This window comes from Silene latifolia, chromosome 11 (genome assembly GCF_048544455.1).
Source record: "Silene latifolia isolate original U9 population chromosome 11, ASM4854445v1, whole genome shotgun sequence".
Taxonomy (NCBI): Eukaryota; Viridiplantae; Streptophyta; class Magnoliopsida; order Caryophyllales; family Caryophyllaceae; genus Silene; species Silene latifolia.
The window spans coordinates 178,415,957-178,435,384 of record NC_133536.1 but is presented as its reverse complement, the minus strand read 5'-3'; the positions used below and the strand labels follow the sequence as shown (position 1 = coordinate 178,435,384).

General features: G+C 38.9%; 1 protein-coding gene across 1 annotated transcript; it reads right to left on the bottom strand.

Moving 5' to 3' along the window:
• Nucleotides 1–13,116: 13,116 nt before the first annotated feature.
• Nucleotides 13,117–14,169, bottom strand: LOC141614410 (uncharacterized). The gene has a single exon (XM_074433155.1). It carries the CDS (start codon nucleotides 14,167–14,169, stop codon nucleotides 13,117–13,119), a length of 1,053 nt encoding a protein of 350 aa, XP_074289256.1.
• Between the last annotated feature and the right edge of the window lie 5,259 nt (nucleotides 14,170–19,428).

Below are 19,428 nucleotides of genomic sequence, written 5' to 3'. Positions count from 1 at the left end.
GCTTCAGACAGGTCCCAGCTCGACCTTCTTTTTCTTCAAGCCACTATAATTAATCACAATCAAAACAGCTCAAAGCGCGCAGCATCAAATCATACATCTGCGCATGTGCTACACAAAAGCATAAGTAGCACAAAAGTGGAATAGCAAAGTAGGAAATAAAGATATGTAGACATTTAAGTCTAACAAATTTCCTATGGGCGCTCCTAAATTTATCCACCAAATAAAGGAGCGCGGGAGCAATTGTCAATAATTTAGGGCTCCAAATCAGATTAACAATTTTAAAATGGCAAGGATGGTGAGAAATTGCTAATTTATGCGTCCACATATGAGGGGGTATAGCTTTGAAAAAGGAAGCATGAATAAGACGAGGCAATTTACAAATAATAATAAAGTTACCGTTTACTACCTCAGGTTGATCACTCTTAATGACGGAATCATAGATAAAAGAAGTCATTACCTCTTCCGTGCTAGGAGTAATTACCGACTCAGCTGTCCTTTTGTCGCCCTCAGTGGAATCCGTCCCGTAAATCTCAGCCTCAAGCGCATCCAGCTCGGCTTTGAATAAGGGAGACTCACCATAACCGTTGTCATCATCAAACTCGTCATCTAAATCAAGCCCAATTGACGAATTACAGCTCCCAATGACCCAACCAGTCGATCGAGCAGAGTTACTACTCGATCGACCAATCTCTTCCCGCAATTCACTCGATCGAGTGGCAGAATCACTCGATCGAGAACTGTCCTCCTGAAATCCACTCGATCGAGCAGTGATGTCACTCGATCGAGCAAGTTCTTCTGGAAAGTCACTCGATCGACCAATAATTGTCACTCGATCGAGTGATTCCTCTGTCATGTTGAAATCTTCGCGTGGGGTAGTGAAATATGATAGGAACTCGTCGTCCGAGTCATAGAAGTCATCATCATCATTGGGCAACACGGTTTCCTTACGAGAAAAACCGCTCTCAGCAAGATAAACCTCTTCTTCTTGCATCTCAGCTGCTAACTGAGCTATTTGTGACTCCAGTTCAGGGATTCGAGCATCTATATATCTATCACTCTCTTGTATTTGTGATACAAGCATTCTCATTAAATATGTCAGCTCCGCGATCTCTTCTCTCTCCATCTCAGCTGCTAATTGAGCAACTGCAGACTCGAGCTCATCAAATCGCGAGACATATTCTTGCACTTGGAATGCAAGTTCCTCCATCAAGAATTTCAGCTCCGCAAGGTCTTCTTCTTGTATATCAGGGGAAGTTTGTTGCGGTGGCCATTGATAGGGCGGATGTGGCGGCACAACTACGGCTGCATTGTGCTCAGCAGAACCACATCTCCCGCCGTAAATCACCGTCTGTTCCATAAAATGGGACATCGGTGGTGGGTCAAAGGTACTCAAGCCTTCCCTTTGACTGTCTTTCACCTAGAACTGTCTAGGTAGTACCTGTAAGGCCTATCAAAACAAACACTAAACAAAAGATTAAAAAACAGACCTCAAGGGAAAAATCCCCTGAGGCTACAAACAGATAAAATTAAACAAATAAATAAATAGATTGCCTCCCCGGCAACGGCGCCAAAATTTGATGCGGTCGTTTCTACACCAAAAATAAAATACCTAAGTACAACTAACAGAAGTTAGCGGTAAGTAGGGTCGATCTCCACAGGGAGGCGGTGTACTATCTATTTGTCCGTTTATCTGTCTAAATGTCACTAATGGGGGTTTTGATTGATTCAACTAAACTAGAAATTAAGGCAAGGGAAAAGAATTAACAGTAAGAGAAAGAAGTATGCTAAGAGTCGGTCCACCGTGGCAGCTATCAGATCTATTATATCAGGGATATTAAGGCGATTAGACTATTGATAGGAAGAGCTATGGTCGTCACCTTTCGGTCCTTAAACCGCCCTAGAGCGTAAACAGCTTAACTTTCGCCCTTACTGCAATACCCTATTGTAATTAAGCAAGCCTTCCCTTCCAATCTTTCGATCTAGGTCGGGGTTAACTAGAATTATTGGTCTCCTGTATGTCACTCATTCGACCGGATAACAATTAAATTGCCTAATACAATTCCTACCGCAAGACTAATCTATTTAATACAGTTAAAGCATCGCTACCACGGCTTCCCTAATCCTAACATACTAGGGAAATTAGCTACTCATGATAAAAGGGAAAACAGGAAATAAAGGAATAACAATAAACATAATAATAATGAAAGAAGAAAATAAGAGAAGGAAATAAGAGAGAGAATTAATACTGAAAATAATGATCCGGAGTAGAAGAACAAAAGTAACAGTAGCAATGATAGGGAAAAGTAACGTGATCCTCCGGATTGTTCGATGATTACAAAAGACAACCCTTACTCCTATTTATAAGAAATTAGGAGTAAAGGTTAAACCTAATGACGGAATTTAGACTAAAAAGCCCAACCCGTGGCATAGTCCACTCGATCGACCACATGAATCACTCGATCGAGTGAAGTTAACTCCAAAACCTGCTCGATCGACTAATAGTGTCATCGATCGAGCACATGCACAAAAAGAACAGGTCGATCGAGTAATCTAACCCCTCGATCGACTTATTATGCAACCTAAAACCACTCGATCGAGTAATAAATCACTCGATCAAGTGAAACTTGACTTCAGCAGCTTGTATTTCTCGTTAATTTGCCTTTGACTTGTCCTTTTAGCTCCCGAAACGCCTTCACGCATCCCAAGACAGCAATATTTCCCGCTCCAAATCTACTCTTCCTCCAAATGCATGCAAAATGGACGGTAAATGACTTGATTTCGCTACTTTCTGGTTCATTCCTGTAAATAAGACAAAATAACCCAAAGTAGCATATTCGGGGCATTTCGTAGCATAAAACCACGATAAAAGCATAGAAATACGTGCATAAAATAGGCTAAAAGACTATATAAAAAGCACGTATCAGATTTTATTACCTGCAATAGACGGGAGCATCCCGACCAATCGACACCAGGGTTTATTTTCTTAGCATCTAAACCCCGAAGGGTTTCAGCGAGAATAATCCAGGAAGGGTTATGTCCCGTCTCCATCTGGGACACAATAGACAGAAGCTTCGCTTGTCCTACACAAGTTGTCTTGTTCATCCTACCTTCGAAGACATAAAGGTGTAACATGATCAATCCAAAGGCCCTGCGGCAGTATGCTGGCAGCGAAGTACTGCTCCGCAAGATACAAAATCTCCTATGAATAGCAAAAAGGTTGACTTCGTCACCAATCACTACTCCCTCAGACTCCGTCCTGGAAAGGCCAAGGCAGTCTAGATAGGTTCCGCGCCACCCTGAATGAAATTTAGGTATAGCCGGTACGGCCTCAGCATCCCACCCTCCAAGGGCGGAAAACTCTTCGGGTAGAGGGCAGATCTCCCCCTCAGGAAAAGCAAAGACATGGTTCAGAGGATCCCAGTAGCTAAGGCAGTGCTCCAACAGCGCAGGTTGAAGGGGGATCTGGCGTAAGGGAAGCAGTTGCGCCAAGTGAACGGTCTTTAATTCTTGTCTCTCTGCGCTAGTAAAGTCGGTCTCCCATGCTCGCATAGCACTAACTAGATTATTCATAATGATTTATGTTATTTGCACCAGTTTGGGGGAAAAGCGGGAAGAAATTTGCAAGATCTGACTCTTCCTTATATATAGAAAGTATAAGGGAAGGAAACACCTAGGAGGACACTCCTAGGGTGCCGTGTGGGCCTTGGGTCGCGCGCCTCTTAGGCCCGCCCCAGCTCACACCAGTCTTTGGCATGATACGTCGTATTTTCGCACATCTATCGCGTTTTGGGGAGCGCCGGAACGGCTAATTTACTTTCTTACCTCCAGCAAGTCAATATTTGAACTACACCCGTGCACACTTACGGTTTTTGTTTTCTTTTTTGTTTTACGGTAGCGGGCTACGCCCACGTTCACGAATCATATAGTATGTCTGAGTCGCATTTCATGCTCACCCATCAAAAGTTTCAACTTTCAAAATTTCAAAATTTCAAAAACTTTTTTGGGTCAACGACCCAACATCCAAGTGATTCATTATAAATTCAAAATTTTCAACATGTTCAAATGTGGGGACGATGACCCAGTCTTTCAAAATCAATTTTCAGGCCGATGACCCAATCATTCAAAATTTTTCAAATTCAATTTTCGGGTCGACGGCCCAATTATTCGAAGTTATCAAATTCAACTTTTGGGTCGATGACCCAGTACTTCAAAATGATCCAATTTCAAGATCGATGATCCAAATGTGCTTATGTGATGATTATTGCTAGTGCGTTTTTGTTTTAAATATAGCAGGATATGCTTCAACTGGGGGCTCTAAAGTCTTCGACTTTAGAGCCATTGCAAACTGGGGGCTCTGAAGCCGTTGGCTTCAGAGACCATTATCAAGATGAAACGGATGACATCCACTCAGAATTCAATTCAATACAAGAGTATGAAATGGAAGAATTCCGTAGCTGAAAGCAAATGATGAAAGCGGCGGCAACCTCCTCGGAAAGTCCCGTCCCATTCAGACAAGCGCCAGCAGATGATAAATTTTGGGCAAATGTCAGCAGACGATGAATTTTGGACAAACGCCAGCAGATGATAAACTTTGGGCATGTGTCAGCAGTGGCCGAACTACGACGCGGGTTTGATTCCGTCAGAAACGGATACGTAGGCGCCTAAGGATAAGGCTCAACCCACCATTTATGCAATTTATGGGTCGATGACCAACAATGATATTTCGACGTAACAGAAGCAAGAGTCAACCCCAACGAAGTTTCAGGTATGATCTCTTCTTATGGCTGGCGAGCTTATATACGCAAGTCTAATGGACTATAAACGACCCATGAGAATCCTCGGGTCGAAAGGGACTGGGGTATACTTTGACTTTCGCCTTGTCCAAGCCTCAGTCAAAGTGGGGGCTCTGTAGATACCCGTATCCGTCGATATTGGAATTTATAGAGAACCCGACAAACACCCGATGATGATAGGACACATGTATTCTTTAGTTGTCATTGTCATTATTTGGAGCTCGTTTTACGAGGTAGAATGGGCGTCGTCGATGAGGTATTTTATTAATTTAAATGATATTTAAATTAATGTTTTTTAGTGAGTTCATTTTATTAATTTAAATGATATTTAAATTAAAGCTTTTTTAAAGTGATTTCAATTTAATTTATTTTATTTTGAATTTATTTTCCCAAGTTTATTTTATTGAAAATAAAATAAATATTTGATTTGAAAAATCATTTTATGAGCATATTTGATTTGAAAAGTCATTTATTTTAATGGATTATTTGATTTGGAAAAATCGATTTTAAAAGCGAAGAACTCGTTTTTAACCGTGTGTTTTGAGCTCGATTTTAGCTTGTTTTTTGAGCCCGTTTCTTTTACGAATTGGCACGAATCTCGAGTACATTAACCCACCTAGACCAATACCCATCAACCCATGCACGAACCCCCTCACAAGCAGCCCAAATTCTCGTCCCAAACCTCGCACAAGCAGCCCGCAACCCAATCCCGTATGCCCTGTTTTGCGAGCCAATTCCCAAGCCCAAACCCGCTCCAAACACTACCAAAACCCGTACCCATTAACCCTAACCCATACCCTAGTATCCTACCCATATTATCCTAGCTTAATCACCAAGAAAACCTTCCTCAAACCCTCACAAAAACCCATGGACAGCAGCCATACGGGATTGAGCCCGACTGCTTCCTCCTCCCTTTTACCCTATTTTAAACCCTTATAAATACCACCCCTTCACCATACATTCATTCCTCTAAGTTCTCCATACATCCAACCATCACATAGAAGCTTTAAACCTCAGAAACAAACCCTAAACGTCCTTCAAAAACCCTAACCAAAACCGACACACAAACTGAAACTGTTTGTGTGTCTCCTTCGAAAACCCTTTCGTTCCTCCATCAAATCACCATCAAAATTCGAGTTTCTTGTTCCTAATTAACCACATAACATCCATCTACACATTAGACAAAGATTTACGAGCCAAATTGCCCTTGAGAGTACACGAAATCCCTCGAAAAACAGAGTGAAATAACACTCTGTTTTCGCGGTTTCTTCTTGTCTGTCCAGTTCTGTTTGTGCTCGTTTTTCGTGCCCAATAACCCAAAACGAGCAGGGGTTGCTTTAAGATCCTTGTTCTCCTCTCTTTCTAGTTTCCAAAACATCTTTTAAATCGAATTTTCGTCGTGAAACGAGGGAGATATCACTGTTTTAAAATCGCTGTCCAGAAACTTTCCAAAACGCGCGTGTGCTTTGTTCTTCGTCGACGACGGCCTCTCGAGAAAAAATCTACCTTCGATTACGACCCAAGACGGTGTCAACGATACATGTAGGTTGAGGTTGCATCAAATCCCCTTCTCTTTCCTTTTTTATTTCGTTTTCTTTATGCTTTTTTATAGCTTGTTTTTTGTTTGTTTTTTTCGTTTTGTTTACCGTTTGTTTTTAATTTAACTTTGAAACTAGTTAGTCCGAGTATGAGTTAAAGTACCACCATGAACACCCGCGTTGACTTGAGATGGGAAAAGAAACCGCTCCTTCTGTCGGTCGTACACCCCTGTCTCATTTACATATCCTCGTGTTCAAGGTAGGGCATAAATAAAGCAATTATCTAACTTTGTACTTCGTTTTCGACCCCCCCTCCTGTTTCGGCCAAATCGATGGACCCTAGGACCCGTTGTATGTTAGTTTAACCTCTGATTGTTAACCTACGACATATTTAGATAACATTAATTTAATTTAATAACCTAATTAGACACGATAGGTGGCTTCGACGTAAGTTATAAAATCAATCGACGATTCTGTAATTAATTGAATGCATCTCTCTCTTTCACTTAATTTCTCGCTAGTATAAGAGTGCGTGATTAGCACCTTCTTATTGACACTCGATGAGTTAAATTAATTAGCGAATTTGATTTAATTAGACCCTTTGGGCCGTGTAGAATGCACCCTCATGCGACAATCAATCAACATCGTTTTTAACTCGTTTTCTAACTTGTTTTCGATCCCTTTTCGCAATCATTCGATCTAACCAATAAATCTAACTTAGGAACTAGGTTAACCTTATCTTGGCCGTTGGTTAGGGCCGTGTGGTGGCCGTTTTCTGTATCTTTCTCGTTTTGTTTTATGCCGTTTGTTTTCTCGTTGTTTCATTGTTTGTAATTTATTGTTGGTTTATCGAGTTGTAATATTTCAAGTTTGTTTTCGTTTATCGAGTCAAATGATTTCTAAAAACCTTAGTCTTGTTGGTTAGACGGTTATTCCCCAATGCTTGTAGGAGCGTAGTAAACCGCATGTTGTTTAAAGCAACATGGCCCGGTTTATGCTAATGCATGCTTTGGTGCGTAGCCATATGTCTAATTCGATGAGATTAAGCGCGAGCACGCAATACGAGGATGACCCAAGGACCGTGGGTCATGTGAGCCGTGGGCCACCCTCATGTGCACGGTTTTCGAGGCCCAATGGCCGTGTGTTTTGTGTCGTATTGTTTTGTTTGTAGCAATTGTAATTAGATCGAGTTGTAATTTATTTATTGTTGTGTCGGCATGAAATGCCTGGTTTGTAATAGGTAGATCCCAACGGCTCCCCCATTCCCCATCAAGCCTTGTTTGTTTTATTTGTATGTTGTTTAGATTAATCAACCCACATGCTAAATTATAACTTTGACAAAGTTAGTTTAGTTGCATCTAAAACGACATAGAAACTTCACATGTTAGGGTTAAAACAACGTTTGCATATCATACATCGCAGTAGCTATGACCTTGTTTGAAATCCGACACTTGACTTAGTAGAGGCCGTTATCGACGGGCGGGGTTGGGTGTCCTTATGGGCTTCCCAACACGTACCCTCACCCCTTACTCAAGATCTATGGTTTGTGGATCCGTCTAAATACCATTGGATTACGAGAGTCATTCAAATCGAGTGATATAGGGTACAAGTCTTTATCTTTAATCACTCGTAGTCGATTGGCTTTATGCTTTTCGATGAAAGGTGTAAAGTTGACTTGAACGGTTCCAAGTTCCCAAAAAACTTGGTGGCGACTCTAATATGTCTTAATTCGATTCGAAAGAACCTCGAGTCGATTATGCCGGTGTGGATCCCTCGGACGCAGTTCCCGAGGGCCTTGTCCACAACTTGAGAGGAAGTCTTAAGTAGATATCAAAGAGCTGAATTGTATGTTTTGATCATGTGATAAACATTTCTCAAATTGTCGAGTAGTTCTGTTTATACATGGATATTAGTGGGAGTAATGTGGTGTTGTTAGTCTTATATGTAAGGGACATATTGATAATTGTGAATAATAAAGACTTAGGAGAGGAATAATACATATCTAAGGTATCCGAACCTATAAAGATAGTGCTGAGAGGATATTAGCGTTAAAAGAATATTCTTATATTAATAAGAGTCTAGTCATGTTCAAAGGTATTGAACATATAGAAATTGAATCCACTTGGTTCTGCTGCGGGATTAATTCATTACGCTTAGATGTATCACCATTCTTAAAATTTCGTATACTTGGAGTATGACGAAAAGTTACAAATCAAATTTTTGAGAGAAGTCTCAATATAGCCATATAGTTCATTGGTTAGTTCTCTTGGAGCACTAAAGAAATGAAGCTAAGCATTTAGAATTGAGATGGATTTATGTACAAGGAGTTACACAAAAACATGTTCTAATCACATAAGGATGGTTAGAGAACCATCTTGGCTATATTATTTAAGGAGGATATCTGCTAGATATGCCCTAGGCAGTAGAACAATGAGAGATTTACAACGAAAATTGAGTACACTTGCAATTATAAAAAATGCAAGCAGGAAAGGATGTTATTAGAATTCGGTTTTATGAATTGGAGGAACCATGGTAGTTCATTCCAACAACCGAAGGTCCTATCCCTATACACTGTGAGGACCATGGGAGTGATTCCAAGGCTATGGAACCTATATTTAGATGGGATCTGGACATGTACTCAAAAGGTTGTTATAATAAAGATTATACAAAGGGAAATGGTATAAGGTTAGGGAAAGTACAAAGTGTTGCTAAAACTTTCTAACCAAGGCCTTTTCATAGGCTAAGCATGATAAGTCATGCCATTTCAATTAAGTTGAGATGTATAGTTGTATTCAATATTGAGTACGGATTATAGATTATGTAGTAATTGATGTGATATTAATTTTACATATGTGATAATGCATTCATCGTTTGAGTTTTATTAAAACTCTTTTATTACTTTGTTATATCCAAATAGGCTGTAAGGACAACGTTGAACCCTATTAAAGTGAACTGGATTAACATAGTATTGGCCCCTAGTTGCTTATATGAGGTGACGTCTCAAATTAACTAGAGTGTAATGCGATTGATGGCAAGTTCAAGTGCCATAGAGTCATGAGAGATGACTAGTCGATCACATAGGCAGATTGTATGGGACACTCTATCGGGCAATGGCCGCTTATAGAGTTCTGACAATTTTTATAGCCTGGTCGTGGCGAGAGATACTATGGTATTCTTATGAGTCGATTCTTTGACTAATGACTGTTCGCCTAAGATGGCACAGTTTCAGAGTGACTTTGATTTATGTTCTGCGACCTTCGTAATTGGGGTCTAATGGGCATGTTTTGGGTCATGATGAGCTGTGGCTATTCGAAGGGAAGAGTGCAATAAGAATTGTCCATCCCCGTCAGGGTTATCTTATATCTCAAGGCCACTCGAGGAGTAATGAACTGGAAATGCGTGGCCACGCTCGGAAGGTATCTATGGTAGATAATTCCGATCAGACAGTTTCTCTCCAGATCGAGGAAACCACTCACGATATGATCAAATGCAAGTACGACCTGCAAGACACCTTGCATAGAGTGGGAGATAGTAATAGGACAAGAGAATTGGTGACGCACACTTGTCTCGGACAAGTGGGAGATTGTTGGAGTAAGTGTCCTCAACAATAGTGCGATCACATGTTTAAATCTCATAATAAGAATACAAAAGGGATAATTCATTTATTTGGTCAACTGGTCCACATTAATCGGTAATGATTGGCTGGCTAGAGTTTGACATTACTGGCGTATGACGGTGGTGATCAGTTGATCCTCTTAAGGTCATATCTACATGGAATGCAACCTTAATTGACTTATTAATTAATCGTATATCGATACGAGTTAATTAATTCCCTAAAAATTGATTGATATGTTTTACGAGTGAGAATTTGTATCTTATTGTAATATGATTAAATAAGATTCATTTTAGTGATTAAAATATTTTATTACTAAAATTTTATTATTGCTTACGAAACATTAAAATTAGAATGAATAGTTTATTATAATTACAAATTGTTGTAAATTATAATGAGACGGTCCATTTTAAGCATAAGTAATTATGAATTACTGGATTTTATATTGTATGTGATTTATTTATAAATGATGATTTTTAATATGTTAAAATTGCATCATAAGACACATTATTTAGGATGTGTCACATATCACACATATGTATATAATTGTCAAAATCACAAAGTTAAAATGGATACCATGTTACATGGTATAGCCGAAAATATGAAGGGACAAAAGTTAGTGGGTTAGTTTATTTTATTAGTAAAATTAACACATTAATAGCCTACTAATCTTTGGCATGCAAGCCTATAATTTTGATAAGAACAAAATTAAATTTATTGTGCATGCTTGTCCCCTCCTCTCCCTTGGTGCCGACTCGTTTATACAAAATAAGGGCTCTTTTATTTTATTTTTTTTTGGTAGAAGGTAAGTTCTCATTAAGCTCAACAACCAACTATTACAAGCTAATACATATAATTAAGATACACTTCAACTTAATGAAGCAATCCAAGCAATATCATTACTAGCACTAACTTTACATTTAACCAACCTAGACCTAATACAAGTTTGGATTTGTTGAATTATAACACTTGGTCTAGTCAATACACCTTTCAATCTGGACTTGTTTCTCTGCTGCCATAAGGAGTAGTAAACAACCGTGATAGCAGCCAGACAGATATTCTTCATCAGTGGACTCCATTTCCTTCTGCCTACCCAAATAACACCATTAACCGTAGGAACAGGGATGAGCAGCCATGCACACAACCCTTCCATAACCAAACGAGCATACCTGCAATTCTGAAACACATGAGTAATGGTTTCCTGATCAGTGTGACAAATGCAGCATACTTCATCAGCACAAATACCATGTTTGAATAGCTTTGCCTTAACATTAAGAGCATTCTTAAGCATCAGCCAAGCTAAAAATTTATGCTTTGGTAATGCCCAACTCTTCCAAATAAGGCGAGCCCATCCTACTTGTTGCCTTTTAGGACGAAGCCATTCATAACCTGATGCAACTGTATAACCATCATTCCTTGCAAGCCATTCCCCATCTGTATAACCTGACTGAAAGAGATCCCTAACCTTACATATAGCTTTCCAATTCCCACTCATGTGAGCCTTGGGAGAGTGGTTAACCCATCTGCCACCTTTCATATAAATTTGATGGACCCATTTAACCCATAAGCTATCTGGCTTGCAATACAACCACCATACTAACTTCCCAACAGTAGCTCTGTTCCAATCAAAGCTATGCCTGATCCCTAATCCCCCCTCATTATGTGGAGAACAAACCTGCTCCCAGGAAACCAGGGGAGACCTCATGTAAATATCAGTACCATCCCAGAGGTAGTTCCTACACAGGCTATCAATTTTCCTCAGAACTCCTTTGGGGATTAAGAAAATATTGGCCCAATAAGTAAATAGGGATGTCAGAACAGATTTGACTAACACAACCCTTCCAGCATAAGAAATTTTTCTGGCACCAAAAGACCTGATCCTTTCAACTATCTTTTCAATCAGCACCTGACAGTCAGCTTTCCCCAGTTTACCAGCAGTAATAGGTACTCCTAAGTACTTGAAAGGTAGCTGTCCTTCCACACACCCAGAGACACTAATAATATAATCTTTAATCTGCCTTTGAACACAAGAGAAATAGACATTAGATTTTTGTTTATTCATCTGCAAACCAGAAGCTGCAGAGAATATGGCAAAAGACTTCAAAAGAACCATGACTGACTGTTGATCACCCCTTGAGAATAGTAACAAATCATCAGCAAACATCAAATGCTACATCTGACCTTGCTACAAAGAGAGTGAAATTTAAATGGCAAAATCTCTGTAGTGAAGGCAAGAACTCTAGACAAATACTCCATGGCAATTGTGAATAAGAGAGGAGACAGAGGGTCCCCTTGCCTCAATCCTTGCTTTCCATGAAAGAAGCCAAAAGGTTCCCCATTTAGAACCAAGGAATAGGATGCAGTGGTCATACATTCCTTGATTAAAGTAACAAAATGAGGAGGGAAATTCAAGGCTTCCAAGAGTTGTAAAAGAAAAGACCAATTCACGGAATCATAGGCCTTCTTAAGGTCTACTTTAATAAGGCACCTAGGTGAGACAAATGCCCTATTATAGAGCCTAATAATGTCCTGGAAAACCAGGATGTTCTCAATAATACTCCTACCTTTTATAAAACCACCTTGATTAGGACTGATGATGCTAGGTAGGATCTGAGCAAGCCTTGTACAAAGCAGCTTAGAGATAAGCTTATACACTACATTACAGCAGGAGATAGGTCTGAATTGTGACACAGACTCAGGCATAGGAACCTTAGGGATCAAAGTAACAAAGGTATGGTTCATCTGTTTCAACAGATTCCCCTGAATAAAGTAGTTCATGACTGCATCACACACATCAGTACCCACAATATTCCAAGAATCTTTAAAGAATGCACTTGAAAACCCATATGGGCCTGGGACTTTATGATTGGGAATAGAAAACAGTGCATCCTTAACTTCCTCATTAGTAACTGGACTCAGCAATATATCCCAATGCTCCTTAGTACAAATAGGTCCCTTCTGAACCACTGCCACATTAACAGGTATCACATCACCTGCTTCACCCAACAGCTTCTTATAGAAATTTAAAAAAGCCTGCTGAATATCCACAGGCTGAGAGAACCACTGCCCTTGCTCATTAGCAATTCTGAGAACCTTATTCTGAGCTTGCCTTATTTTCATATAGGTATGAAAGGTTTTTGAGTTAGTATCCCCATCAGCAAGCCACATAGCCTTAGTTTTCTGTAATTAAAAAACTATCACAGGCAGTTTGCCGCTGCTGATAGTCTTTTAGAGCATTAACCTCAATTCCAATCAGTTCAGAATTAGTAGGGTCTTCACGTATCCTCTTCTGAACATGTTCAAGATGCTGCCAAGCCCTCATACTATTATTCTCAACATCACTGAACAAAGCTCTGTTGAGATCCTTCAAGGGGTATTTAAGAAGTTGCAATTTCTTAGCAACTTTAAACATGAGAGTACCAGTGATAGGAGTATGCCAGACATTAGTAATAGTAGGAATGAATTCAGCTACACCACTCCACATATTGAAATACTTGAAACACTTTTTCTTTTGATAGGATGAACCCTGACTTTGGATGATGCAAGGAGTGTGGTCAAACGTCCCTTCCACATGAAAATGAGCATAAAAGTCAGGTCTCTCAAGAGTCCATTCATGGTTAACCAAAGCCCTATCAAGCCTACTATACACTCTAGTATTTGCCTCCTGCTTGTTGTTCCAAGTAAAGTAAGAACCAGAGGCAACCATATCCACTAGTCTACAATCATCAACACAATTCTGAAAATCCTCCATCTCCTCTTCAGTAGACTGCCCACCTAGTCTTTCACAAGGACTAAGCACGGTATTAAAATCACCACATAAGAGCCAAGGACCAGAGATATGATTCTTAAAGTACCCCAGCCTAGCCCAAAGACTCTTCCTCTCCTGAACACCATTGAATGCATACACCATTGTGAGGAAAAAATGGCCACCAGTGTGCAACTCAGTAACCCTAACATGAATAAATTGAGCATTATATTCTATAAAATGCATTTGATAAAGGTGTGGTTTCCATAGTAACCATACCCTACCTCCTTTGTGCCACTGGGAGTTAGTAGACACACACCATCCAGCACAAATACTATCCCTTATTCTATTTAGAGACGAAGGCTTAACCTTCGTCTCAAGGAGGCCAAAGAGTCCAATATGGTGGGAATGAAGAAACCATTTAATATACTTTTGCTTCCCTGGACTGTTTAGCCCTCTAACGTTCCAAAAGCCTATCATTGTGACCCACCCTCCTCAGGGGGCAGCATCACAGACCTCGTCCCAATCCCCACCCTAGGAGTAGCATTGTTCAGGGCTTCCAAAAATGAATATTGACCCAATAGCCCCTGGTCAATAAGCTCCTGCCTGCTAAGTCTAATAATAGGTCTAGTAGGGGTGTTGATCTTATAAGGCCTAGTACTCATCCCTTTGTTCAGAAAAATTGATCTATCCATAGGAGTCTTCTGCACAGTTTTCTGTGAAGCAGGTACCACAACAGGGATCACCTTAGAAGTAGCCTTTGGTGTAGCCACTTTAGCACCAGGTGCCTTAGGTTGCTGCTGCACTTTAGGCTGCCACCTTTTGGTGATCTTTTGTTTAGGCTGCACCTTACTCTTAGCTTTTTTACAAACTTGCTCTGTATGACCCACACCACCACAGTCCTTACAGAGGATGGGATTCCATTCAACATCAACTTTTACCTTTACAACTTGACCCTGCTCATCCAAGAAGGTCACCTCCTTAGGAACAGGTTTCCCAAATGGAACATCAATAAGGACTCTAGCAAAGGCCAGTCTCGTCCTATCCACTGTATGACCATCACACCTAACAAAGTCCCCCAGTAATCCAGCAATACGAGGAATGCAACTACCCCAAAATTTCAGAGGTAGGTCAATAAAACGAGCCCAAACTGGAACCACAGAGACATCCGTTTTAGTGAGAGGGTCAGTAGGGGTCCAAGGGCGAACTATCAGAGGTTTACTGTCATACAGATAATGGCCTTGCTGTACAACAGCATCCATGTCTGATTTCTTCTTAAAACGCACAATAAAAACCCCAAAGGTAGAAAAGAGACCATATCCACTCCAAAATCTGCCCATATACGATATATGTGCTCCTCCACAGACTCCCATGGTGGATTTCCACCAAGTATGAAGCAAATAACAGAGTTCTTCGAAAAAGCAAGTTCCTTTTGAACATCATTAGCAGTAAATTGTAACATACCTTCCGGTTCCTCCACGATAGTGTCCAATTTCTGCTTACTCTTGTTTTTGCCCCGATTCTGAGAAATCCATTCATCCGTCTCTTCATCAATGATAAGATCATCCAAATCCAAAGGTTCAAGGTCAATAGGGTTTGAAACAATCTTTATCACAGATGAAGAAGGACCTGCAACAGTAAAATTCAAAGCAGAGAAACGATTTTTATTCGTATTTTTATGATTTTTTGAAGCTGAAAACGATGAAGATTGACGTGAATTTTTGAGCGCCTCATAGTGTCAGAATTAGGTTTTCAGGTGAAAATTGGTGAATTTTTTGTGTTTTCTCTAATTACGTACTTCCTCACTTTCTCACTCTATCTCTAACCCATTTTTTTAAGCTTTGGAACAGTTCTCTCTTATTTTTATTATTCATTCTAATCACTACTTTTTCCTCATCTCTCATTCTCTCTAAAATTGTTTTGAGAAAACTTAAGGAAAACATATTCAAATTACTAATATTATAACAATATTACTAGTAGTAGTAATCTAAATATTAGTGTATTTTTAGGGTATCATTTACTAGTTCTAGCATACAATTAGTATATGATGTAAGGCTGATTCCTTGATATAATCCTTGAGGAGGTGTTCTACATTGAACACTTGAAGACTTGGGAGCACAAGGACCACTTGGAATATTTTACGAAGACTAATTTGGAAGGAGTCCAAATTAGTAGTCCATTTCGGCATTCTCAATGTAAGATAATCCGAATCTTTTCTCTAGTATTTTGTTATGCATGCTAAGATCCACATAGTTTATGAGTAAACTTAACTAATATAGTTAATAAAATGTTTACTAAGAGGATTATGAATCTCTCACATATAACCCATGTCCTCCCCACCAAACTCATACTCATCATATGGTGCTACTCCTTACATCATAAGATCTGGTAAATTACGCATCAGGACCAACACATATGTAAAACAATGCATAAAGAAGCAAAAGAACATCTTTGAAATAACTATGACATGCAAGGAGGTAAAAAAAAGATAAGCATAAGACCAATACATGGGTCACTAGATCGAGTACGACCTACTCGATCGAGTAGGTGAAGATCAGAAGCACACACAATAAATTACCAGGGCTACTCGATCGAGTAAAGGGTACTCGATCGAGTACCAAGATGTGTACTCGATCGAGTAAGGGGTACTCGATCGAGTACCCTAAGCAGTTCTCAGCACTGTCCAATTTCCGTAAAACGGTCATATATCACTCGTTTCTTGGTCATTTTGGGCTTGTGACTTATCGTTAGAATCGTAAGAGAACAAGCTATCACCTCCAATTAGAATCACATCAATATCATATATGCATCTCAAGTTATAACAGTTTAAAAATAGCTCCTCTATAATCGAACAACATAACTATTCTGTTTCACATGTTACTAACTAACATCTCTTATTACACAAGTTACTAACTAATCAAAAGCCATACAAGAAACACCAAAGCATGCCTCATACCACTCTATTCCATCTCAATCATATATATATATATAGACACACACACACACACACACACACACACACACACACACACACACACACACACACACACACACACACACACACACACACACACACACACACACACACACACACAAATATATACATATACAAATATCACAACTCCTATCGCATGTTACTACTACAAAGCCAAACATTAATATTCATCATGGTCACATATATCCTTCAACTTATCCAACATACAATCCAACACTTTCCATTCAAATCAATCATATCTTCATCTAACACGTGCATATGAAATAATAGTAACAAGTAGCGATCCCATGACACCCCATAGTGACCGGTTCAAAGTTATAAGGCGAGTTCGCGACTTTAGGACGTCTCCCAAGCCTTTGCATTAGCTCCTAACAACTCCTACCCGGGTTCATTATAATTAGACTCCCTAGGTTCATTAAGTTCATTGGTTATAGGTTCCAAAATCGTCGCTCTGATGCCACTTTGTAACACCCCCATACACCAAGGTGCCTTACAAAGACCACCTAGCGCATGAGAATACTACCATCTCGGTTACCCGAGGCATAGTAATCAAAAGTGACCATCAAGAAACATAATTTAAGTATAAATTTTAAAGTGATTACATCAAAGCCAACTGTAAAGTAAAATACAACTATTCCAAACCGAAAATCCAACTAAGTAAATAAATGTATGATGACAACACAACGGAAGACTACGACTCTGACTCGTGGTGACTCTATCCTCAGCTAATCTCGCGCGCATCTGTGATATACCTGCTAAACAACTGCTCACCATCCCCGAATGGATCACCACAGTTTTCAAAACATTTAAATGGGGCCAGTTACTGCATAAACAATATAAGACAATACAACAGACATGTACCCAAACACAATCCTCCAACACCATCACATCACCCAAACACAATATCCATCGAGCGAATAACCCATGTCCATTAATATGCACATCCCCTTTGTGACGGGAACCACAAGGGGCGAATCAAGGACGTGAAGCCACTCCCGCAAGTGTCTCGACTCAGCCATGGGCACACCTCGCGAACCCCAGACAAATCACAATCCAATCACAATACCAATGTAAACAATGCCAAAAACCAATTACGATATAATCACATGCCAATCAACCAACAACCATCTTATACAGTTTATACAACTGAGTAGGAAAACCCTACCTGGAATGAAATCGCCAATATCAACACAAGCAGTGGATCAAAAGCGTTCCTCTACGAAATCACCTCCTATAATCAAATAATCATACAATCACAATCTATAATCATCAACAATCCCAATAACCCCAAATTCACCAAATTAGGGTTTAAACAACATTAACTAAATGACATAAAAACAGTACAAGGATCTTACCCACAATACGACGATCACAAAGATATAAAGAACTCTGAAATCCGGCAATCCCATCCCGTTGATTTGATAGCAATGGGAGAAGAGAAATCAACGTTTTATTGTTTTTCTTTTGTAAAAAGGATTAGAATAAGGTAAAAGTGAAAAGGAACTGACGAAAACTCTTTATATACTCTTCATGCGTTGCTAACAAAACCCGGCCAAAACTCATAAAACCTGACTTACTCGATCGAGTAAGTAAGGTACTCAATCGAGTGCCGCCTACTCGATCGAGTTGCCCTCACTCGATCGAGTACCTATCAGGCAGAACGTGTTGGAGTATGTGCCCTGAACAATAGTGCGATCACATGTTTAAATATCAAATTAAGAATATATAAGGGATGATTCATTTATATAGTTAACTGATCAACATTAATCAGTAATGATTGGCTAACTAGATTTGACATTACTGTCGTTTGACGGTGGTAATCAGTTGATCCCTTAAAGTCACACCTAAATGACAATTCCCTTAATAGACAAATTGATTAATTGTATGACGATACAAGTTAATAAATTCCTTAAAATTGAACAATTCATTGTGAGAGAGAATATTTATATCTTATTGTAATTTGATTAAATAAGATTTATTTTAGTAATTAAAATATTTTATTACTAAAATTGATTATTGTTTATGAAATAATTGAGATAAGAATGAATGATTAATTATAATTACAATATGTTGTGAATTATAATTATATGACTCATTTTATTTATGTGATCAAGAATCACCAGTCAATTTGTAGTATGTAATTTAATTAATTTATAAAATGATATTTATTTGATAAATATGCATTAAATTAATTAATAACATATAACATACTACATGTGACATATTGTGTGACAAGTGACAAATTGACAAAATAAAATGGTAGTCCATATTACTAGTGTAGTAATAAGTATATTATTAGAATTAATTTAAGGATACTACTATATTAATCTAGTAAATTAATATAATAGTTTAAGAGACTTGTCTTGGGTGCAATAAAAGGAGGATCTCTACATTGGGATTTTGGAGGATCATCCATTACATTTAAGCTCATGAACAAATAAGGAAGGTGACCTTATTTGTGCCCAAATTTTCAAACCATATAACAATGTAAGGAACATTGTTTTTCTTATTAATCTCTTATTTAGTTATGCATGCACTAGATCTAAAGAACACATATTAAAAAGTTAATTAGTTCACTATTGGAAGAGTTTAATAATAGGTATATGAATCTAACAATTGGTATCAGATCATAGGATATTGCATGCATAATCGATTTATAGCTTTTTCGAGTTATTGGTAACTTAATTAAAACTAAAAATTTGTGACTTATTAGATAAAGTGATGAAATATTGATGCATGTTATA

Bases quoted from the DNA above. Each gene is read 5' to 3' on its own strand.
- LOC141614410 (XM_074433155.1), bottom strand. From the start codon at position 14,169: ATGATAGGCTTTTGGAACGTTAGAGGGCTAAACAGTCCAGGGAAGCAA.